General features: G+C 44.0%; 3 protein-coding genes across 9 annotated transcripts in view; all 3 read left to right on the top strand.

The window, feature by feature from the left end:
* LOC309336748 (uncharacterized protein) overlaps nucleotides 1–20,123 on the top strand; it is a 56,032-nt gene extending 35,909 nt beyond the window's left edge. For all 7 annotated transcript variants that reach the window (XM_081853010.1, XM_081853011.1, XM_081853008.1 and 4 more), the window contains one exon: nucleotides 18,320–20,123. In XM_081853010.1, coding sequence (XP_081709136.1) covers nucleotides 18,320–20,070 — 1,751 coding nt within the window. In that variant the 3' untranslated portion in view covers nucleotides 20,071–20,123. The remainder of the gene's footprint in view (nucleotides 1–18,319) is intronic.
* The window catches only part of LOC309336775 (uncharacterized protein), an 87,817-nt gene that overhangs the window by 15,692 nt on the left and 47,043 nt on the right, over nucleotides 1–25,082 (top strand). The window lies entirely within an intron of this gene.
* The window catches only part of LOC309336320 (uncharacterized protein), a gene marked incomplete at its 5' end in the record, with an annotated part of 55,512 nt that overhangs the window by 23,827 nt on the left and 6,603 nt on the right, over nucleotides 1–25,082 (top strand). The gene's annotated exons all lie outside the window — the stretch shown is intronic.

The raw sequence follows: 25,082 nt of genomic DNA, 5'->3' as shown, positions 1-25,082 counted from the left end.
CCTTCATTATCTTTACATTTCCAACATTTATTATCGCGCAAATGGTAGATTTTTGCAAGCTTTACTGGTGTCATGTACCACCTGTATATCATTTTCATAATATTCTCTCTGAAGGCATTACATGCCGTAAACTTCATACCTGTGGTCCATAACTGTTCCCAGTCAGCAAACATAATGTTATGTTCAACATCTTGTGCCCATTTAATCATAGCAGATTTAACCGTTTCATCCTGAGTATTCCATTTCAACAGCAAGTTATACATTCTTGATAGTATCTTAATTTTGGGGTCTAACAGTTCTGTTTCCAATTTTGATTTTTCCACCTGGAAGCCATTTTTTTTGTCCAAATTGTAAGCCTCCCTTATTTGATAGTAATGAAGCCAGTCTCGCACTTTATCTTTTAGTTTCTCAAAACTCTGCAATTTCAATTTATCTCCTTCTTGTTCCAAAATCTCCCAATATTTCGGCCATTTGGCCTCTATGTTGAGCTTTTTCTGAGCCTTCACTTCCATCGGTGATATCCACCTTGGGGTTTTGTTTTCAAGTAAATCTTTATATCTTATCCAGACATTAAACAATGCTTTCCTGACAATATGGTTTTTAAATGCTTTGTGTGCTTTAACCTTGTCATACCACAGATATGCATGCCACCCAAAAACATTATTAAACCTTCTAAGTCCAAAATGCCTGTGTTCTCAAGAAGCAGCCATTCTTTCAGCCAGCAAAATGCTGCTGATTCATAATAGAGTTTAAGGTCTGGCAGGGCAAATCCACTTCTTTCCTTTACATCGGGTAGTATTTTAAATTTTATTCTGGGCTTCTTGGCCTGCCAGACAAATCTAGAAATGTCTCTCTGCCACTTCTTGAAACAGTCCATTTTGTCCAAAATTTGCAATGATTGAAACAAAAATAACATTCTTGGCAATGCATTCATCTTTATAACAGCAATTCGACCTAGCAAGGAAAGCTTCAGATTTTACCATATTTCTAGTGCCTTTTTCACTTCTGACCAACATTTCTCATAATTATCTTTAAATAAATTTAAGTTCTTAGCGGTCATATTAACCCCCAGGTATTTTACTTTCTTGTTGTTGTTTAGTCGTTTAGTCGTGTCCGACTCTTCGTGACCCCATGGACCAGAGAACGCCAGGCACCTCTGTCCTTCACTGCCTCCCGCAGTTTGGTCAAACTCATGCTGGTAACCTCGAAAACACTATCCAACCATCTCATCCTCTGCCGTCCCCTTCTCCTTGTGCCCTCCATCTTTCCCAACATCAGGGTCTTCTCCAGGGAGTCTTCTCTTCTCATGAGGTGGCCAAAGTACTGGAGCCTCAGCTTCACAATCTGTCCTTCCAGTGAGCACTCAGGGTTGATTTCCTTCAGTATGGAGAGGTTTGATCTTCTTGCAGTCCATGGGACTCTCAAGAGTCTCCTCCAGCACCATAATTCAAAAGCATCAATTCTTCGGCGATCAGCCTTCTTTATGGTCCAGCTCTCACTTCCATACATCACTACTGGGAAAACCATAGCTTTAACTATACGAACCTTTGTTGGCAAGGTGATGTCTCTACTTCTCAAGATGCTGTCTAGGCCTGTCATTGCCCTTCTCCCAAGAAGCAGGCGTCTTTTAATTTCGTGGCTGCTGTCACCATCTGCAGTGATCACTGAGCCCAAGAAAGTAAAATCTCTCACTACCTCCATTTCTTCCCCTTCTATTTGCCAGGAGGTGATGGGACCAGTGGCCATGATCTTCGTTTTTTTGATGTTGAGCTTCAGACCATATTTTGCGCTCTCCTCTTTCACCCTCATTAAAAGGTTCTTTAATTCCTCCTCACTTTCTGCCATCAAGGTTGTGTCATCTGCATATCTGAGGTTGTTGATATTTCTTCCGGCAATCTTAATTCCGGCTAGGGATTCATCCAGCCCAGCCTTTTGCATGATGAATTCTGCATATAAGTTAAATAAGCAGGGAGACAAAATACAGCCTTGTCGTACTCCTTTCCCAATTTTGAACCAATCAGTTGTTCCATATCCAGTTCTAACTGTAGCTTCTTGTCCCACATAGAGATTTCTCAGGAGACAGATGAGGTGATCTGGCACTCCCATTTCTTTAAGAACTTGCCATAGTTTGCCGTGGTCGACACAGTCAAAGGCTTTTGCATAGTCAATGAAGCAGAAGTAGATGTCTTTCTGGAACTCTCTAGCTTTCTCCATAATCCAGCGCATGTTTGCAATTTGGTCTCTGGTTCCTCTGCCTCTTCTAAATCCAGCTTGCACTTCTGGGAGTTCTCGGTCCACATACTGCTTGAGCCTTCCTTGTAGAATTTTAAGCATAACCTTGCTAGCGTGTGAAATGAGTGCAATTGTGCGGTAGTTGGAGCATTCTTTGGCACTGCCCTTCTTTGGGATTGGGATGTAGACTGATCTTCTCCAATCTTCTGGCCACTGCTGAGTTTTCCAAACTTGCTGGCATATTGAGTGTAGCACCTTAACAGCATCATCTTTTAAAATTTTAAATAGTTCAGCTGGAATACCATCACTTCCACTGGCCTTGTTATTTGCAGTGCTTTCTAAGGCCCATTTGACTTCACTTTCCAGGATGTCTGGCTCAAGGTCAGCAACCACACTACCTGGGGTATACGAGACATCCATTTCTTTCTGGTATAATTCCTCTGTGTATTCTTGCCACCTCTTCTTGATGTCTTCTGCTTCTGTTAGGTCCTTTCCACTTTTGTCCTTTATTATGGAAATCTTTGTACGAAATGTTCCTTTCATATCTCCAATTTTCTTGAACAGATCTCTGGTTCTTCCCTCATATCTCCAATTTTCTTGAACAGATCTCTGGTTCTTCCCATTCTATTGCTTTCCTCTATTTATTTGCATTGCTCGTTTAAGAAGTTCTTCTTGTCTCTCCTTGCTATTCTTTGGAAATGTGCATTCAATTTCCTGTATCTTTCACCATCTCCCTCGCATTTTGCTTGCCTTCTCTCCCCCGCTATTTGTAAGGCCTCATTGGACAGCCACTTTGCTTTCTTGCATTTCCTTTTCATTGGGATGGTTTTCGTTGCTGCCTCCTGTATAATGTTACGAGCCTCCATCCATAGTTCTTCAGGCATTCTGTCCACCAAATCTAAATCCTTAAACCTGTTCCTCACTTCCACTGTGTATTCATAAGGGATTTGACTTAGATTGTATCTTACCGGCCCAGTGGTTTTTCCTACTTTCTTCAGTTTAAGCTTGAATTTTGCTATAAGAAGCTGATGATCTGAGCCACAGTCAGCTCCAGGTCTTGTTTTTGCTGACTGTATAGAGCTTCTCCATCTTTGGCTGCAGAGAATATAATCAATCTGATTTCGATGCTGCCCATCTGGTGATGTCCATGTGTAGAGTCGTCTCTTGTGTTGTTGGAATAGCGTGTTTGTGATGACCCATTCCCGTCCATTTTAGTTCACTGATGCCCAGGATGTCAATATTTATTCTTGCCATCTCATTTTTGACCACCTCCAACTTACCCAGGTTCATGGTTCTTACATTCCAGGTTCCTATGCAATATTTTTCTTTACAGCATTGGACTTTCCTTTCGCTTCCAGGCATATCCGCAACTGAGCGTCCTTTTGGCTTTGGCCCAGCCGCTTCATCAGCTCTGGATCTACTTGTACTTGCCCTCCGCTCTTCCCCAGTAGCATGTTGGACGCCTTCCGACCTGAGGGGCTCATCTTCCAGCGTCATATCTTTTATATGCCTGTTGTCTTTGTCCATGGAGTTTTCTTGGCAGGGATACTGGAGTGGCTTGCCGGTTCCTCCTCCAGGTGGATCACGTTTGGTCAAAACTCTCCACTATGACCTGTTCATCTTGGGTGCCCTGCTCGGCATAGTTCATAGCTTCTCTGAGTTCTTCAAGCCCCTTCGCCACAGCAAGGCAGTGATCCATGAAGGGGATTTTACTTTCTTAACCAGTGTTAAACCTAAACCTGTCTCCTTCTGAAACCTCTCTTTCTCACTCGGTGTTAATTTTTTCTCGAGAACCTTAGTTCTTAACTTATTCAACTTAAATCCTGCCACTTGACCAGATTCTTGAATCAGTTCCAATACTCTTTTAGTACTAGATTCTGGCTCCTGTAGTGTCAGTACTAAGTCATCCGCGAAAGCTTTCAATTTGTACTGTTTGGCTCCGACCTGTATACCTTTAATCAGATGGTCCCTTCTGATCATATTTAGCAAAACCTCCAGGACCGAAATAAAGAGCAGTGGGGAAATTGGGCAGCCTTGTCGTGTCCCTTTCTCTATCTTAAATTCCTCTGTCACCACATTGTTAACAATTAGTTTGGCCTTTTGTTCTGAATAAATTGCACCTATACCATTTTCAAAGCCATGACCAACCCCCATCCCCTGAAGATTTTTCTTCATAAAACTCCAAGAGATGTTATCAAAAGCTTTCTCCGCATCTACAAATATTAAGACTGCTTTAGTATTAATATTCACTTGCAGTTTTTCCAAAATGTTAATTATATTTCTTATTAGTTCGTGGCTTAGCTAATTGGATTACAACCCCAATTAGCCCCAGCTTTCAGCGATCTCCAGTCCGGCACGTTTCCCTCTGCGCGTGCCTCTTGCTGCGCCGATTCTTTGTTCCGCCACGAATTGCAGAGTAAACACAGCGGAGCTATCGCTTCCCGGTGATTCAAACACACTCAGCCATTAGTGTGTTTATTTAACAGCGTTTATTCAAGCAGTAAAACAATAAAAGCACTCTTTACAACTCTCAGACTTTCCCTGGGCTTCTAGCGCTCATGGCTGCTGTCTCCTTCGGAAGCAGAGACAGAACAGACAGACGTCACACAGAACTCTTTAACCCTGTGAGTTCTGAAACCATTAACACCCCCTCTTCTCTCCATTCCTGAGGTGACCTGGGTAATTACCTTTGCAGACCTCTGTGAGATCAGTCCCTTTCCCAATGCTTTGCGCCTTCTCCTGGCGTACCTGTCAGGCACCTGTGGAACATCCTCACAACTCTCAGGTTCGCACTGTGCGAAACCTACCCACGCACCTGTGGCCTGATACCTCTCAGGTGGAATGCCCTTCGTTGTGCGACTGGACCGCCTGGGCACAAACTCAGGTACTTCCTGTGACTCACTGTGGTCAGCAGGTGTGTCCTCACCATCTTTATCCTTCCCCTCTGACTTAACGCGTCTTCGGACCTTTCGTACTTTGCTCACAGGAGATGAAGGCTCACTCTTGGGCTCTCTTTTAACAACCTGTGGAGATGCCCCATCCTGTTCTGGACCCTGGTCAGTGACCTGGTCGTCAGCAGGTACAGCCCCTGGCTCTCCTTCCTCATCAGAACCCTCCTGCTCTGAATCAGACAGACATTCTGAGAGAACGTCACGCCTTGCAGGAGTCTTTGACCAACCATCATGTTCATAGAACTCAGCGTGTTTACTGATCAGAATCTTGCTCTGATCACCTTCTGGATATGCAAACCGCCATGCTCGAGCAGCTGGCTCATACCCACAGAAAATCATTTTCTGGAACTTGGGTCCACCTGGCCTTTGCAAAGCCTTTGGCACTGGCACAGAGGCCGGCGACCCGAACGCACGGAGGAAATGAATCTGAGGTTTCCTCCCGTGAAGCATGAAAAACGGGGTGTCACCGACCACTGAATTGTAGGACCGATTCCAGGTGAAATTCACAGTCCGAATTGCCTTCCCCCCAAAAGCTTGGAGGTAACCCAGAGTCTGACAGCAACACCTGTGTAGCCTTAACCAGAGCTTCACTTCTCAGCTCTGCCACCCCCCTCTCTTGAGGAGAAGTCACCTTGTGACGTATCCCTTTCTGGCGAAAGAACTTCTGCAGAGCAGACCCAGTAAACTCTGCACAACGGTCACTTCGAACTCCCTGTACCTTGGTGGAGAACCTTAGTTCCACCTCCTCAACCCAATTTTTAATCAGTTGCGCTGCATCTTCCTTGGATTTCAGAGCATGGGTCCAGGAGTTCTGTGTATGATTGTCAAAAATAGTTAGCAAAAACCTGGCTCCTCCCAGACTTGGCTCTGCCATGGGACCCAACAGATCTATGTGCACAAGCTCAAAAGGTTTTGTGGTTACCCTATCCACCCTGGGGTAACTGCACCCTTTTACCTTTGCCTCTTTGCAAGCCTTACAATTTATGGATTTTCCACATTCCTGAATTTTACAACCCCTAGTACACTCTGGTAACACCTGGATTTCTTCAAGAGAACTATGAGCTGTCTTCTTGTGCCATGCACACGCACATGAAACATGAGTGGGAACTGTAGCACGCATAGCTTGTGCCCTCTCAGCCTTCCCCTCACCCCTCAGAGGTGTTTTAAGAACAAAGAGATCATTCTGCCCCTTTTCAACTCTGAACAGTTGCTTCTCTCCTTTGAAGATTGTACAAACATGTTCAAAGCACACCTTAAACCCCTTCTGCAACAAATAAGGAACAGATAAAATACAGTGTTTCATCCCAGGTACCATGTAAAGTTCCAACTGCTCCTGCAAAACAGAAAAATAAACATTTGCAACGTTAGACACAGATTTTTTCTCTCCACTAGCAAACTGAACAGTTTTTCCATCTGGAATTGCCTTGCAATTCCACATCTCGACAGTAGGGGTCTCTGGAATCAGATTTCTGTTTGCCCCAGAGTCAATAACAAAACACAGATCATTGTCTCTCTTATAGCTGTTTTCAAACATTGCAAGACTGGCTGTCAGCTCATAAGCGTCCTCATTGTCTCTAGCACGTCCGCCTTGCACGTTCCCACGCCTGGCTCCCTTGCCGGGCTGGTTTCCACGGAAACCTGGCTGGTTCCCATGAGAAGCGACCTTGACAACATCCTGCCTCGTCTCCTTGCTTCGGTGGGGGCAAGAGCGATGCAGATGTTCAGTTGAATTGCAAACAAAACAATGACGAACGGAAAAACACTGGGCTCCTTTCAGGCGCTCCAGGGCTCCTTTCAGGCGGCTTGGCCCCCCTTCTTCCGGAAGAGCTCTCTGTGCCAGCCCTGCACTCCACTCTGTCACTCACAGTGGAAAACTTTTCACACTTGCCTTTGGAATTTTCAGCCCCCCCAATCTTCACTTCAGGGAAAAGGGCTCCAGCCATCTCTGGGCTCTTTATGACTTTCTCAGGGCTCTGGCCTCCGGCAGAAGCTTCACACAAACTTCTCAGCACCTCCCAGGCAGCCGTCGCTGACTCTATGCCCTCCAAACTAGGCAAGAGCGATGCGTGTACGCATGCTTTCAGCATAGCAAGCTCTCTTTGCATTCTCTGCTGGCTATCTTCCAGCAACGCAGCCTCAAAGCCTGCAACGTCTGTCCCATCAGCACCTGGTTTGTGGGGTTCCCCCTCTGGCTCCCTCTGGCTTGCATTCCAAAGCCCTGTAGCCAAAAACAAACCCCGCACTTTTCTGGACCAGATTTGCCATCCTTGTAAAGTGAGCTTTTCAAACGGAATTTCCTCAAAGACCTGGCTGTCTGCCATTTCCTTCTCGGGGCCCCAGCTTACTCACGTAAACAGTTCAGCTTTCCAGCACCCGTTTCTCAGCTGCTCTCAGCTCCAGCCAGCTTCTCTGCCTCAGAACGCAGACAGGACCTCAGCTATCAGCTTTCAGCTTTCAGTAGCGTCTTGGCCTCCTGGCTTCAATCACTCACCGGCACGTCGCAACAGCTTCAAAGCAGTAATTAGCGCTCCATAACCTATTAGTTCGTGGCTTAGCTAATTGGATTACGACCCCAATTAGCCCCAGCTTTCAGCGATCTCCAGTCTGGCACGTTTCCCTCTGCGCGTGCCTCCTGCTGCGCCGATTCTTTGTTCCGCCACGAATTGCAGAGTAAACACAGCGGAGCTGTCGCTTCCCGGAGATCCAAACACACCCAGGCATTAGTGTGTTTAATTAACAGCGTTTATTCAAGCAGTAATACAATAAAAGCACTCTTTACAACTCTCAGACTTTCCCTGGGCTTCTAGCGCTCATGGCTGCTGTCTCCTTCGGAAGCAGAGACAGAACAGACAGTGGAAACAGACCACTCCCTCCTCCCCCTAGTCACGCCTCAGGAATTGAGAGACGTCACACAGAACTCTTTAACCCTGTGAGTTCTGAAACCATTAACATTTCTCGTGTTATCTTTTTTTAAAAAAATAATTTTTATTAACTGACCAATCACATCAAATTAAATCACATCACATAAATTCCAAATTACAGAGCCAATTTTTTAAATTTTGTTGGGGGAACCCATACTTCAAGATCCAAAGGGGGATTCAGATCATCTTCTTATTACTGTGTTAATGTCCAAATCAGTCCCAATCAGTCCAAACAAAGTTCATAATTCTATCCAGTCTTATCTTGGTGTTTCCACATCATATCATCATCATCATCATCATCAAACCTTTATTGCATTAGCAAACAGCCATAGCAGGATAAAAACAAAACAAATTAAAAATGCTAGAGACAAGCAACCAAACAAAATTCAAAGCGATATTTCTGGGGTTATGACATTTAAATTACCCTAAGACAATAATGTAAATTTTAGTTGCCGGCGCCGGGAATCTAGGATGCGGATGTATATAAAGCTTATAATGGCCCCAAAATAGGCTTGGCACATTAGGTTAAAAAAGGTAATAAAAGAATTAAAACAGGGCCAGGTCTAGGACACACTACCCAGTCAGAGTAGCCCTGAGTTTCAAGGCCTGCACTATAAAGATTGCCACCCCACGTGTAACTTGGCCATTTGTGTCCACAAGAAGCGATTTCAGACAGTCTTCCTTAGATGTGATGGTGGACGGGATCAAGAGGAGGAGCTTAGATCTTATTAGCTCATAAATAGGGCAGTAGAAAAAGAAATGTATGAAGTCCTCTACTTCATTCATTGTGCATGGACATAGACGCTGAGTAATAGGGGTCTTAGAGTAAATCCCCTGCAGGAAGGCCGTGGGTATAGAATGGAAATGGGCCATGGTAAACGCTCTTCTCAACTTGGGCTCCATCAGGTCTATCAAGTAGTTGGCAAGTGATCTTACCACTTTCACTTTAGGGAGCCACATGGAGAAGCGAGCTGTGGTGGACTGTGCCCGGTCCATGGCCTCGTCTCTTGTAAGAATCCAGGCCCGGATTTTATGTTGGTCCCAAGATGACAGCGTGTCAAGATCTGGGAGGGAGTAGCGTGCAGAAATAGTCTCCATGGCCTTGGACCATTTGTTGCTATGAGAACAAGCTAAAAAGGCTTGTCTGGCTAAAAGGGAACCTGGGGCTTTGATTAATTTACAATAAAAACTAATAATTCTAATGTGGGCTCTCGCAGCAATGGAGGGGAGGCCCAGTTCTGTTCTTAACTGTGCAGCAACCGAGCCCTTGGGGAGACCCAGTAACTTTCGTGCAAAAGAGTTTTGTAGAATCTCGAGCCGTTGTAGTGTTTTTAAATTCCACCCCCAGATTTCAACCCCATACAGTAACATCGGGAGGACTTTGCTGATAAATACTTTCCTGATTGGTGGAACCAACTGGCCGCCTTTTGCATAGAATAATTTCTCCAAGGCTTTGATGGTTCTACGGGCAGCCAGGATGGTCATATTTAGGTGAGCTGACCAGCTAAGCCCATGCTGAAAAGTGATACCCAAGTACTTGAATGCTGAACAATATTCAATAGAGTGGCCCTCAAAATTCCAAAATGGCTTCTGAGTTTTCGTGCCAAAAGTAAGAATTTTGGTTTTGGCGAAATTGATTTTGAGGGAGTTGGTATCACAATATGTCATGAGCCCTCTGAGCATGTTGTTTAGGCCCTGCTTGGTTAAAGACAGTATCACCATGTCGTCCGCATAGAGTAATATGGGGCTCTTGAGCTGTTGTAAAGAGGGGGCAGATTGGTTTAGGGCCTTCATGGTAGTAACGATGTCATTGATGTAGAAATTAAATAGAAAAGGGGCCAAGAGGCAACCCTGTTTGACCCCTTTATTCAGAGGGAAAGAATCAGAAAGGGCTCCCAGAGGGCCAAATTTTACTCTGGCCAATATATCATTATGAATTTCCATAAGAAGGTGGAGGAGTCTCTTATCTATGTTGGTGTAACTAAGCTTCTGCCATAGCCTATCTCTAGGGATGGAGTCAAAGGTGGAGGTCAGGTCCACAAAAGCCGTGTGTAGTTTGCAGTTGAACCTGTTTAGGTATTTATCAATCAGGGTGAATAGAACAAGACATTGGCCAGATGTACTATGACCTTTACGGAAGCCAGCCTGTTCCGGGTGGAATAGCTTTGTTTCTTCTGCCCACTCGATTAATTTCTCTAGCAAGAATCTAGAGTAAACCTTGTATGTTATATCCAGCAGGCTGATAGGTCGATAGTTACGCGGATCTTGTGGGTCCCCCTTTTTATGAATTGGGATGACTATGCTCTGTTTCCAGTTAGGTGGGATCTTAAGAGTAGCATTAATAGTGGTAAAGAGAGATGCTAAAATAGGGGCCCACCACGTCTGGTTCGATAAAAATACCTCAGGTGGTATCATATCCTCCCCCGGGGATTTATCCCCTGAGAGCATGCTGATTAGTTGTAAACATCTCTCTGGGGAAACTGGTTCCCAGGTAGGTAAGGCAGATGCTGGAAGAGTAGAGACTACATTAACTTCAGGATCTGGGGTGGAATACAGCTGAGCAAAGTGAGAGTGCCAACTGGCTGCTGTGCACATCATATCTTGTTCATATAATTTCTCTTTTTCCTTTACGATCCCTTCTGTTAGTCTCCTTAAGCCAAGAACAAGTATAATAATACTGTGTGGATTTCCCGTTCCTCCACTAAGTCCAGATGGTTTCCATATATCTCCTTCATAGATAACATCACTCTTTCCATCATAAATTTTGGCATTTGTCGCCCTTAAGTCCCACCGAGGAGTTGATCCACGATATGTAAACAACTTTCTCTCATTCTCCTCCCAGACCCAAGAGCTCCAACAATGCCTCCCAAAATGGCGACGGCATTTTTAACTGCGTCATTCCAAAACTCTTAGTTTTCCAGCTTCATCTTGAAACATTGCTTTGGATCGAAAGTTTATCTCCACACAGCTTTAAATCCACAGCTTAAGTCCTTAATTTCTAACTCATTAGGGGAGGGGATTCTTGTTAAATCACATAAAAAAAGGGAAGGCAGGTTTTTCCCCCCTCCCCCTCAGTCATTTGTCATACCGAATCTTGACGTATCTTCTCATATTTTATTCTTGTCTTGTTATCAGAGATCTCTTCTGTCAGCAGTCTTTACTCCCCTTTTTCCTTGAAGCATGTGCAATTTATCTCGTCCAAATTGTTTCTTTTGAAGATCCTTGCAACTGGCGGCGCGAATCAGGGACGGCGTCCAGGAGTGCCGGAATCCCACAGGAGGGCTTTGTGCCTAGTGCCCCCACCCCCACAAATTCGGGGGTGGTATAGGGCACAGCAGGCAAGGGCCGTCCCCCCCCCCACAATCCTGGGGGGGATTAAGGAGGCTAATTATCCCCATCATAGCCTCCAAATTACCTCGTGTGGGTCAGAGAGATGTTATTGTCAGCCATCTTCCGATGCGCCACCTAGTGGGGCCCCCCCCCATATTTCTCATGTTATCAGACAAGTGTCTGCCCGGGAGAAAGCCAGCTTGGTCTTTATGTATCTCCTCCACTAATACTTTTTTTAGTCTTTTAGCCAAAATATCTGCAAAAATTTTGTAATCCACATTAAGCAGGGATATAGGGCGGTAGTTCTTAAGTTGTGTCTTTTCAGACTCAGTTTTCGGTATAAGTGTAATGTAGGCTTCCTTCCACGACTCTGGCGCTTTTTCCCCCCTCTAAAATTTCATTACAAACCTCCTTTAGTGGTTGAATCTTTCAAAGATCTATAGTATTTTGAGGTTAAACCATCCGGCCCTGGAGATTTGCCCAATTGCATATTCTGGATGGCACCTTCTACCTCCTGTTCTGTTATTTTATAGTTCAACATTGACTTGTTTTCTTGAGAGATTTTTAAAAATCCATTTGTTTTTAAGAATTGGTCTATATCAATCTCTTTCTGTGGCCCTTGTGTATATAACCGGTTAAATTACCTCTGGAAACATTTTCTAATTTCCACTGGATTCTGTATATTCTTTCCTTCCACTTCCAAATTAGTAATGGTGTTAAGTTTTTGTATTTTTTTCATTTGCGAAGCTAACAGTTTCCCACATTTATTAGCCGATTCAAATGTCCTTTGTCTCATCTGTTTAATTTTCCATTCTATTTCCTGATTCATCATTTTCATATATTGGACTTGGTATAACTTTATTTCTCTCAGAATCTCTTCTGACTTTGGTTTCGCTCTCAGTTTCTTCTCGCCCTCTTTTATTTTCTCCAAAATTTTATCTTTTTTCTCATTTTGAGTTCTCTTCTTTATTGCATTCTTTTGAATTAGAAACCCCCTCATAACTGCTTTGCTTGTGTCCCAGATTACTCTTTTTTCAATGGTAGTGTTCATATTTATCTCGAAATAGTCTCTCAAGGCTTTTTGGGCCTTCTTGGTAACCTCGTCATCTCTAAACAAGGTGTCATTCATCCTCCATCTGAAGGAACCAGTTGGTGTTAGTTTCATCTCCATTTTCACAGCATTATGGTCGGAGCAAGTTTTAGGGCAAATTTCCACTTTTCGAATCTTAGGAGCCAGTCCTCTAGTTATCCAAATTTGGTCAATTCACATCCAAGTCATTTTGGCTTCAGAGAAGAAAGTTCCCTCTCTACCCAAGGGATTCTTTGTTCTCCAAATGTCAATTAAGTCCATATTGTCAATCATCTCAAAAAAGGTTTTTGGTAGTCTGCCATCTTTAGTGACTACCTGTCTCTGTGCCTTGTCCATATTTGTAGATACCACTCCATTCATATCTCCCATCATGATAATGTTGTAATCCATATAGTCCAGCAATGTTTCATGCAACTTTTTTAAAAGTTCAGATTTCCCCTCATTTGGTGCATAAACTCCTACTATCAAAATTTTCTCTCCTTGTGTTTGAATTTCAATTGCCACGAATCTTCCTTGGTCATCTTTAAAAATAAATTTTGGTGATAGGCTCTCTTTTGCATAAATCACTACTCCTCTTTTTTTAACCTTATCCGATTAAATAAACTCTTGACCCAATCTTTTATTGATCAATACTTTCCTATGTAGCCTTATCACATGTGTTTCCTGTAGACAAATCAAGTCCAATTGTTCCTTTTTTCAATAAATGAAAGACTTTTTTCCTCTTCTCCGGGGAGTTAAAACCATTAATATTCCAACTTAATAGTTGCAGAGCCATGGTGTGGTTACTTTACTTTTCCTCCAACTGCACCCAGTAATTGTTCTTGTTCTGTCGGTGGTATCACTTTCTCTGAGTTGTCCAATCCAAAAGATAGTGATGCTATGTCTAGTATTCCTGGTTTTAATGCTCTTGGCTCTTCTTCAGATTCTTTCTGCAGATCTTCTCCGTAATCTTTCAAAAATCTTTCTTTATCATCCACTGATCTTATTTTTCACTTTCTTCCTTTGAAGGTAAAAGATAGGGGAATTCCCACCTGAAAACAATTCTATTACTTCTCAACAGGGTCACCAGATCTCCGGTTAGACCTAAGATCCAGAAGGTATTTCGGAATGTCTTTAAATATCTCCACTCTTGATTGATGTATTTCCAAGGTCTTCTGAAAATGCAGACTCAATATTTTGTCTCTCTCCTCTTTTGTTTGGAGGGTAATCAAACAGCCTCTCACCCTGTTCTTTCTCCCCTCTCTTCCAAGCCTGAAAGCACTTACGATCTTGATATCTTGCTTATCTTCCTCTAGGTTCCAAAAGTCTGCAAATTCCTGCATAAGAAAGTCACTTAGGTTATCTTTCTCAAGTTCAGGTACAGCCCTGATCCTTAAATTTGTCTGTCTTTCCTTCAGTTCAATCATGGACAACAATGACCTGTGGTCCTCAAGTTGCCTACATATCGGTGGTATCTTTTCCTCTACGGCCAGTGCTTTTTCCTTTGCTTCTTCAGCTGTCTTTCGGGTCAAAGTAGATTCCTGCAGCAATTTCTCAATAGATTCTGTGTTAGAGTTCACCTTCTGTCCCACGTTATTGATGCTTGTAGTGTTTTGGTCAATTATAGTTGTTGCTTCAGCTACTTGTTTGCTTAATTTTTCCAAAGATTCATTGATCTTACCTAATGCCAAAGCTAAAACATCTTCAGATGCCATTCCTTTTGACCCAACTTGAACAGATAGGTATCACTGCAACCTGGTGGGATAAGTCCCACGACTGGAATGTAATAATGGAGGGATACAATCTATTTCAGAGAAACAGACCAGACAAGAAAGGAGGAGGAGTGGCGTTATATGTCAGGGATGTGTATACCTGTGAAGAGATCCAAGATTTAGAACCTCAAAGCCAAAGTGAGAGCATTTGGGTCAAAATTAAGGGAGAAAAGAATAACAGGGACCTCATTGTGGGAGTTTACTGTAGATCCCCAAGCCAAACGGAGGACATAGATGATACCTTCCTGGAACAGATGGCCAAGCATGCAAAAGGAAGGGAGATAGTAGTAATGGGGGACTTCAATTACCCGGATATTTGCTGAACGTCAAACTCAGCCAAGAGCATAAGGTCAAACAGATTCCTCACTGGCCTTGCAGACAACTTCATTGTCCAGAAAGTGGGAGAAGCAACCAGAGGAACAGCCATTTTAGATCTGGTCCTAATGAATGTTGATGACCTGGTTAGTGGGGTAGAAGTGGAAGGATCATTAGGCGCGAGTGATCATGCTCTTCTGAAGTTTACTATACAGCGGAAAGGAGCAGCCAAGCATACTAGGACTCAATTTCTTGACTTTAAGAAAGCCGACTTCATAAAACTTAGGGAAGTGCTGGGTGAGATCCCACGGACAGTAATACTAAAAGGAAAGGGAGTTCATGATGGCTGGGAGTTTGTTAAGAGGGAGATAGTAAAAGCACAACTTCAGGCAATACCAATGAGACGGAAACCTGGAAGGTGCCTAAAGAAGCCAGGGTGGCTATCTAAAGAACTTTTAACTGAGTTAAGATTAAAAAAGGATGTGTACAAAAAATGGAAAAGGGGGGAAACCACCAAAGAGGAATTCAAACAAATAGCCAGCACGTGTAGACACAAAGTCAGAAAAGCTAAAGCACAGAATGAACTCAGGTTTGCTAGAGAGGTTAAAAGCAACAAAAAAGGCTTTTATGGGTATGTTCGTAGCAAAAGGAAGAACAAAGAAACAGTGGGGTCACTCAGAGGAGAAGATGTTGAAATGCAAACAGGGGACACAGAAAGGGCTGAACTCCTCAATGCCTTCTTTGCCTCAGTCTTCTCCGATAAAGAAAACAATGCCCTACCTGAAGAATTTGGAGCAAATGATTCAGCAGAGGAATCACAGCCCAGAATAGCTAAGGAGATAGTACAAGAATACTTGGCTAGTTTAGATGTATTCAAGTCTCCAGGGCCAGATGAACTGCATCCAAGAGTATTAAAAGAACTGGCAGATGTGATCTCAGAACCACTGGCAGTCATCTTTGAGAATTCCTGGAGAACAGGCGAAGTCCCGGCAGACTGGAGGAGGGCAAATGTTGTCCCTATTTTCAAAAAGGGGAAAAGAGAGGACCCAAATAATTACCGCCCAGTCAGTCTGACATCAATACCAGGGAAGATTCTGGAGCAGATCATTAAGCAAACAGTCTGTGAGCACCTAGAAAGGAATACTGTGATAACCAATAGTCAGCATGGATTTCTGAAAAATAAGTCATGTCAGACTAACCTGATCTCGTTTTTTGACAGAATTACAAGCCTGGTAGATGAAGGGAACGCAGTGGATGTAGCCTACCTTGATTTCAGCAAGGCATTCGACAAGGTGCCCCATGATATTCTTGTAAAGAAGCTGGTAAAATGCGGACTTGACTATGCTACCACTCAGTGGATTTGTAACTGGCTGACTGACCGAACCCAAAGGGTGCTCATCAATGGTTCCTCTTCATCCTGGAGAAGAGTGATTAGTGGGGTGCCACAGGGTTCTGTCTTGGGCCCGGTCTTATTCAACATCTTTATCAACGACTTGGATGATGGACTCAAGGGCATCCTGATCAAATTCGCAGATGACACCAAACTGGGAGGGGTGGCTAACACCCCAGAGGACAGGATCACACTTCAAAACGACCTTGACAGATTAGAGAACTGGGCCAAAACAAACAAGATGAATTTTAACAGGGAGAAATGTAAAGTATTGCACTTGGACAAAAAAAATGAGAGGCACAAATACAAGATGGGTGACACCTGGCTTGAGAGCAGTACATGTGAAAAGGATCTAGGAGTCTTGGTTGACCACAAACTTGACATGTTTGTGACGCGGCAACAGTGTGACGCGGCAGCTAAAAAAGCCAATGCAATTCTGGGCTGCATCAATAGGAGTATAGCATCTAGATCAAGGGAAGTAATAGTGCCACTGTATTCCGCTCTGGTCAGACCTCACCTGGAGTACTGTGTCCAGTTCTGGGCACCACAGTTCAAGAAGGACACTGACAAACTGGAACGTGTCCAGAGGAGGGCAACCAAAATGGTCAAAGGCCTGGAAACGATGCCTTATGAGGAACGGCTAAGGGAGCTGGGCATGTTTAGCCTGGAGAAGAGGAGGTTAAGGGGTGATATGATAGCCATGTTCAAATATATAAAAGGATGTCACATAGAGGAGGGAGAAAGGTTGTTTTCTGCTGCTCCAGAGAAGCAGACACAGAGCAATGGATCCAAACTACAAGAAAGAAGATTCCACCTAAACATTAGGAAGAACTTCCTGACAGTAAGAGCTGTTCGACAGTGGAATTTGCTGCCAAGGAGTGTGGTGGAGTCTCCTTCTTTGGAGGTCTTTAAGCAGAGGCTTGACAACCATATGTCAGGAGTGCTCTGATGGTGTTTCCTGCTTGGCAGGGGGTTGGACTCGATGGCCCTTATGGTCTCTTCCAACTCTATGATTCTATGAGATGCTGCCCCTGGTGGTGCAGAAGGGCCAGATGCTGATGCTCTTCGCTGCTGCCGAATTTTACCAGATCTTGTTGTTTTTTCCTGAAGAGTCTGCCATAACACTTTATCTGAAGGTCAAGGTCAATCCCACGGACGGAGTTTGTTTTGCTGTGGAAAATTTCCCTGGCCGGTTTAAAGTGGAAAATTACCTGGCCAGTTGTAACAATTTCAAAGTTCCTCTAGGGGGACACAGTAACAGTCAATACTTTTTGCATTAAAATAACTTTTCCAAGTCCCCTATTTAACAAAATAAGCAACAGTTTCAATTTCAGTTAATTTACAGTTCCTTAAAGTCCAGAGAAACCAGTCAGAATCAAAGTATCTCTCTTGCAGAATTAACTGTCAAAAGGTTACATTATCCATAAACAACGCGATTCACAGTACGGCAATCTTATTGTCCCTCGACAGCCCGTTCCCAGGGAGTAAGCGGTGGTCTTTGTTTCTTTTCCTCTCTTTTTGCAGGCAAAAATATTTCTCCCTCTTCCCTCCCCTCTCCTGCAACTCAGGGAGGGAGATCTCTTGTATTGATGTTAGGATTTAAGTCCTTTTAAAGCGATTTTCCAGGTCTTAGCTTAGATGATCTTTGCTTTGATCTGTTTACAGGAAACGGAAGGCGGACTTCCTGTTTAAGCCTTCCCGTTTCAGTGCCAAATTAGTGCTTTTTATTCCCTTGTTTTCAAATCTTTAAGTTTAACCTACTCACGGGTAGTTGTTTTGATAGCCGAATTGTCACAGGAAAAAAGTCAGCACTCTCCGGCAACAGCTGTGCGGCTTCACTCCACGGAAGAAGCAGTTGACTCTCAGCACCGTGCCGCTCACCCCGTTTCGCTCCGGAGCCGGGTTCCTTTGCAAATTGGGGGGGGGGCGCTGAAGGTGCCTGAGTCCCACGATCACAGGCTTCACCCGCCTGTGGTTTTTTGAAGGGTCCCTGCTTCGCCGTAGCGGCAAGACCCGATTTCCGCGGAGCTAACTCCCTCAAAGTTAGAGGGAATCCGCCATTGCCGATGGCGCCGACCCCAGAAGTCCAAGAAACCAATTCCACCACAGATTATAAAATAATGCAGTTTATTAAGTGTGAATGGAGTGATCATGCGTTTTTCTTGCCATTATCTCACCTGCATTCCTAAAAGTTTGGAACATAGAGAGGAAAGTGGAGAAAGGAGACAGTGTTAAAATAAGAGAAGGTGCATACGGGGACTGAAATGTGTTCAGTTCCTTTCTTGTCTTTCTTGAAAGTCTTAACAAGATTCTCTTCCCCCTCCCCCACTCCCAAACAGGTGAGGAAGATGATGGCCAGAATTCTATGGAGCCATCTGTGAATTCATTGGGAAGAACAAAGAAACAGTTTAAATGCATGGAATGTGGGATGTGCTTTAGTCACAGTGGAAGACTGAGGATACATCAACGAATTCACATAGAGGAGAAACCATTTAAATGCACTGACTATCAAAAGAGATTCAGGGACAATGGAACACTTAGAAAACATCAACGAACTCAAACAGGGGATAAACCATTTGAATGTATTGAATGTGGAAAGAGCTTCAATGATAGTGGAAACCTTAGACAACATCAACAAACTCACACGGGGGAGATACCATTTAAATGTATTGAATGTGGAAAGAGCTTCAGTCAAAATGGAACACTTAGAAGACATCAACAAACTCACACAGGGGAGAAACCATTTGAATGTATTGAATGTGGAAATAGCTTCAGTAGAAGTGAACACCTTAGAATACACCAACGAACTCACACGGGGGAGAAACCATTTAAATGTATTGAATGTGGAAAGAGCTTCAGTGGAAGTGGAGACCTTAGAAGACATCAACGAACTCACACGGGGGAGACTCCATTTAAATGTATTGAATGTGGAAAGAGCTTCAGTGGAAGTGGAGACCTTAGAAGACATCAACGAACTCACACGGGGGAGACTCCATTTAAATGTATTGAATGTGGAAAGTGCTTCAGTCAAAATGGAACACTTAGATTACACCAACGAACTCACACGGGGGAGAAACCATTTAAATGTATTGAATGTGGAAAGAGCTTCAGTCGAAATGGAACACTTAGAATACACCAACGAACTCACACAGGGGAGAAACCATTTAAATGTATTGAATGTGGAAATAGCTTCAGTAGACGTGAACACCTTAGAATACACCAACGAACTCACACGGGGGAGAAACCGTTTAAATGTATTGAATGTGGAAAGAGCTTCAGTGGAAGTGGAGACCTTAGAAGACATCAACGAACTCACACGGGGGAGACTCCATTTAAATGTATTGAATGTGGAAAGTGCTTCAGTCAAAATGGAAGACTTAGAATACACCAACGAACTCACACGGGGGAGAAACCATTTAAATGTATTGAATGTGGAAAGTGCTTCAGTCAAAATGGAAGACTTAGAATACACCAACGAACTCACACGGGGGAGAAACCTGTTAAATGTATTGAATGTGGAAAGTGCTTCAGTCAAAATGGAACACTTAGATTACACCAACGAACTCACACGGGGGAGAAACCATTTAAATGTATTGAATGTGGAAAGAGCTTCAGTCAAAATGGAACACTTAGAATACACCAACGAACTCACACAGGGGAGAAACCATTTGAATGTATTGAATGTGGAAAGAGCTTTAGTCAATATGTACACCTTAGAAAACACGATGGAACTCACACGGCGGAGAAACCATTTAAATGTATTGAATGTGGAAATAGCTTCAGTAGAAGTGAAAACCTTAGAATACACCAACGAACTCACACGGGGGAGAAACCATTTAAATGTATTGAATGTGGAAAGTGCTTCAGTCAAAATGGAAGACTTAGATTACACCAACAAACTCACACGGGGGAGAAACCATTTAAATGTATTGAATGTGGAAAGAGCTTCAGTAGAAGTGAAGCACTTAGAATAAACCAACGAACTCACACGGGGGAGAAACCATTTAAATGTATTGAATGTGGAAAGTGCTTCAGTGGAAGTGGAAACCTTAGAAAACATCAACGAACTCTCACGGGAGAAACCATTTAAATGTACTGAATACGGAAAGAGCTTCCATCCATATCGACACCTTCTAAGACACCAACTATGATTGGCATTAAATCTCGATCCCATAACAAATGCTTCGGGGAGGCTGATGGCCCAATTGGCCATCGAAAACGATCTCTACATTGCAAATGGCAACGTTACTCCCTTGTCCTCGCAGCAGTTAACGTGCATCTCTTCCCGGGGAGCCAGTGTTGTCGACTATATTCTATTGACGCCGGAGCTATTCTCAATCTCTACAAAAATGGAAGTGGCTGAATATTTTGGTGGTGACCACCTTCCATTGACTCTATTGTTAAACCTAATAGAGCCATTTTCAGTCCCCTCAAACTATAGTCCCACGGCACAAAGCTACCCTGTATACAAAACAAAGAAATGGACAAGCCTCAGCTCCTCTCTTGCCCTGGACATACAAAATAATAATAATAATAATAATAATAATAATAAATTTTATTTATATCCCGCCCTCCCCAGCCGAAGCCGGGCTCAGGGCGGCTAACAACACTAAAACAATACAACATTATAAAACATTATAAAAATGAGTTAAAAACAAAATTAATGGCAACCATAAGCTAAAGTCTTGAAAAGATTGCCAAAGGAGGGAGTCAGGCTGCGCCCTAACAAAAGGCCAGGTGGAACAGCTCTGTCTTGCAGGCCCTGCGGAAAGATGTCAAGTCCTGCAGGGCCCTTGTCTCTTGTGACAGAGCGTTCCACCAGGTTGGAGCCGCAGCCGAAAAAGCCCTGGCTCTGGTTGAGGCCAGCCTAACCTCTCTGTGGCTTGGGACCTTCAAGGTGTTTTTATTTGAAGACCGTAAGTTCCTCTGTGGGGCATACCAGAAATCATTCGATATGCCTGCAGTTCTCTCTGACTCAATTCTGCCCGCTGACCAATACTGGAAATTACTTACATAACCACCACCTCGCCTACCCACCAACTCTTTTTCTCTGAATCACCTTGGTTTGACAAGGAATGCAAAGCCCTAAGAAGGCGAATTAGGAAAATGGTCAGAATCATCAAATTTTCCAACGACCCCCAAACCTGTGCAGAGCTTTCAGATATTAAAAGGGCATACAGAAACATGATTTGTTGCAAGAAACAGCAACACATCCTTGAGGCTTGGTCCACTCTTCGATTGGCTGTAGAGAGGCATGACTCCCGCTCCTTCTGGCGCTTAGTTAGACCCTCGGCACCATTCAATTCAGCTACCTTGATTTCCGCTGATGAATGGATCGCCTATTATTCAGCCAGTTTCACTTCTCCAAATCATCTTACAGATCACCTTCAATCCCCGCTGGACCTCTGTTCCTGTTCTCCTAGTCCCACCTCCTCAGTAAACTTTACCTCAACCCGCATCTTCAACATCATAATGTCCATGCGAAGGAATAAGGCCCCTGGCCCAGACATGGTCCCGTTGGATCTTTTCCTGACTGATCCTCTTTGGTGGAGCGAACAGCTGACTCCTGTATTCACCGCTATCTCCTCCGCCTTAGACATCCCCGACTCCTGGAGGGAAGCTACAATAGTTCCGATTTTCAAAGGCGGCCAGCCAAACATCCCCAGGAACTATCGCCCCATCAGTTTATTATCTATTCCGGGGAAAATATTTGCCGCTGTTTTACTGGAAGAACTTCTTTCATGGGTCCATGAGAGGAACATTCTACCGCCAGAGCAGATTGGCTTCCGAAAGTCAGCATCAACCATGGACCATTGTCTAACTCTCTATCACCTTGCCAGTAAATACACTGCACCAAGGCAAGGCCACCTGTTCGCCGCTTTCATAGACCTGGAGGCCGCCTTCGATTCCATTCCTAGGCAGAGATTATGGTCCAAACTTGTCCATCTGGGAATTGATCCGCACCTCCTCTCCCTAATTATTTCCCTTTATTCAAACACCACAGCTTGCGTCCGAATTGGTCCCAACGGCTCCCTTACCACTCCATTCCCAACGGCCAGGGGCGTCCGACAAGGTTGTCTCTTGGCCCCTTTATTGTTTAATCTTTATCTTCATGATGCTCTTTCCCCTTTGAAGCTAGCAACCAAGTATCCTCCTCATTTAGCAGGCCACCCCGTTGCCTCCCTTTTCTATGCAGATGATGCCGTCATCTTATCCAGAACAGCTGCGGACCTAGCAAATGCAGTTAATGCATTTATCGCCTACTGTAAGGCGGAAGCTCTTAATATTAATTATAAAAAATCGAAAGTCCTCCACTTCACTCGTTCCCGCAAACTTAAGCTGGCGCCGCTTAAGATCACAGGTGGCTACTTAGAAAAGGTAAAAGCCTTTAAATATCTAGGCTTAATATTTACTTATAATCTCTCCTGGACCACCCATCTACAATCTGCCTTTCTTGCTGCAACCATGACCTCTAATGCCATTGTCCGATTCTATCACCAGAAGGGTGGCAAACACCTTCCAGCAGCAATTCAAATATTCAATGCCAAAGTTGTCCCCAAATTATTATATGGCTGCGAAGTATGGACCACAGCAATATCAGGTAACTTGGATCGCCCACTTCACATGTTTTTGAGATCTCTTTCCGGCGTCCCGAGGTGTGTCTCAGGTGCAGCCCTAAGACTTGAGTTCGCCCAGCCCTCAATTGAAAAATGAGCATGGAGTTGAGCCATTTCCTATAGTTCCCACCTATTAGCATCGGATGCTCGAATTAGAGGTGGTTTCTCCAACCTGATCCTAAGAGATATTCATAATTCTCCTTGGAAAACCACAATTAATCTCAAATTCCGCTCTCTTCTCAATTTGAACCGCAAAACTGTTTTTAGCTTAGAATGTATTAGCCCGGCGGCCCTACCCCTAATCAAAAAGAAGCTACAGCAACTTGACTTTTCCAACACAGCTTCTCATGCAAGAGGGCCGTGTTCTGGCTTAGCCCTAGCTATTCCACCCCCTGAAAGGATCCCTCTATACCGCCTCACAATTCCTTCGGAGGCTAAGCGAAGAGCCTTTACCTGTGCCCGTCTCAACTGTTTTCCTACAGCAGTTTTGTCGGGTCGTTATTCCAGAGTTCCCATCGCAAATAGAACATGCACCTGCAATGACACGGCTCTGGAGACTATGGAACATGTAATGCTCTTCTGTACCAACTGGACAGATGAAAGATCTCGGTTTCTAACTCCTCTCGTGAACAAGCTTCATCTCCCAATCCAGCCTTGGATAGTGCCCCTTCTTCTGCAGGATTCTGACAGCTGGATTACCGAGATGACAGCTAATTTCCTGCTTAGTGTGATGAAGACGAAAGCGGCACTAACTTCTTCTTTAATACCACAGCTGTAGTCGATGTGCCGCACAATCGAACCTGTTTTTGTTTTCTCTGTCACTTGATGTTCTAAATCCCCTATTACTTCTGCTATCCCTATTTCCTTCAAAGTATTCGTCCAGGACGACATCTACTTTTACCTCCCCACCCCCATTTTATGTTGTTATTTCTATGTATATTATGCTATGGCCACACGGCTAATGCAATAAAATTGATTGATTGATTGGCATGTGGAAGGAGATTCAGCTACAGTAGAGCACTTAGAATACACCAACTAACTCATACAGGGGAGAAACCATTGGAACGTATTCAATGTGGGACGAGCTTCAACAGGGAGGATAAACTTACATTACACTGGCGAACTCCCACAGGGGAGAAGCTTAAGTCAATATGGAACCTTAGTAAGCATCCGCTAACTCACATGGGGAAAACCAGATTTATGAAACGTGGAAAAAGCTTCAGAGGGAGTGAAGACCTTACTATCCATAAGAAAATTCACACAGGCAGGAAACCATATAAATGTATGGAGTTTTCCATTCAGGTTTTACCAGATTTCCTGGGAAGTGAAGATTACTGTCAAGTCTCTGGATGTACAGAAAAGAATTTGGCAGTGTTTGTTTTCAATAATAGCAACAGCAACAATAATAACAATAATAATAATATTATTTATACCACACCCATCTGGCTGGATTTCCCCCGCGGCACAGCCACTCTTGGTGGCTTCCAACAAAATACTGAAATACAATAGTCCTTCAGATATTAAAAGCTTCCCTAAACAGGGCAGCCTTCAGATGTCTTTTAAAGTCTGGTGGCTGTTTTTTCCTTTGACATCTGGTGGGAGGGTATTCCACAGGGAGGGCACCACTAGCGAGAAGGCCTTCTGCCTGGTTCCCCATAACTTCACTTCTCGCAGTGAGGCAACCGCCAGAAGGCTCTTGGTACTGGACCTCCATGTCCAGGCAGAACGATGGGGGTGGAGACTCTACTTCAGGTATACTGGATCGAGGCCATTTAGCGCTTTAAAGGTAAGCACCAACACTTTGATTTGTGCTCAGAAATGCAATGGGAGCCTATGTTGGTTTTTCAATACCAGTGTTATGTTGTCTTGGCGGCCGCACCCCGTCACCAGTCTAGCTGCTGCATTCTGGATTAGTTGCAGTTTCCGGACCACTTATAAAGCCCCACATAGCCCCACATAGAGCGCATTGCAGTAGTCCAAACAGGAGATAACTGGAGCATACACTACTCTGGCAAGACAGTCTGAGGGCAGATAGGGTCTTAGCCTGCGTACCAGATTGAGCTGGTAAACAGCTGCCCTGGACACAGAATTGACCTGCGCTTCCATTGACAGCTGCAAATCCAAAATGACCGCCAGGCTGTGCACCTGGTCCTTTACGGGCACAGTTACCCCATTCAGGACCAGGGAATTCTCCACACCCGCCTGCCTCCTGTCTCCCAAAAACAGGAAATCTACCTTGTCAGCATTCAACTTTAATATGTTATCTGCCATCCATCCTCCAACCGCCTTCAGACACTCACACAGGACTTTCATCTTCTTCACTGGTTCTGATTTGAAAGAGAAGTAGAGCTGGGTATCCGCATACTGATGAACATCCAGCCCAAACCCCCTGATCTCTCCAAGTGGCTTCATGTAGAAATCTGAAAAGCATGGGAGAGGATGGAACCCTGAGGCACCCCACAAGTGAGATCTCAGGGGTCTGCAC

This window comes from Podarcis erhardii, assembly GCF_964252035.2.
Source record: "Podarcis erhardii genome assembly, chromosome: 2".
In the NCBI taxonomy this organism is placed as follows: domain Eukaryota; kingdom Metazoa; phylum Chordata; class Lepidosauria; order Squamata; family Lacertidae; genus Podarcis; species Podarcis erhardii.
Note: the sequence above shows the minus strand (reverse complement) of the source record. Positions and strands in the feature narration are given on the sequence as shown.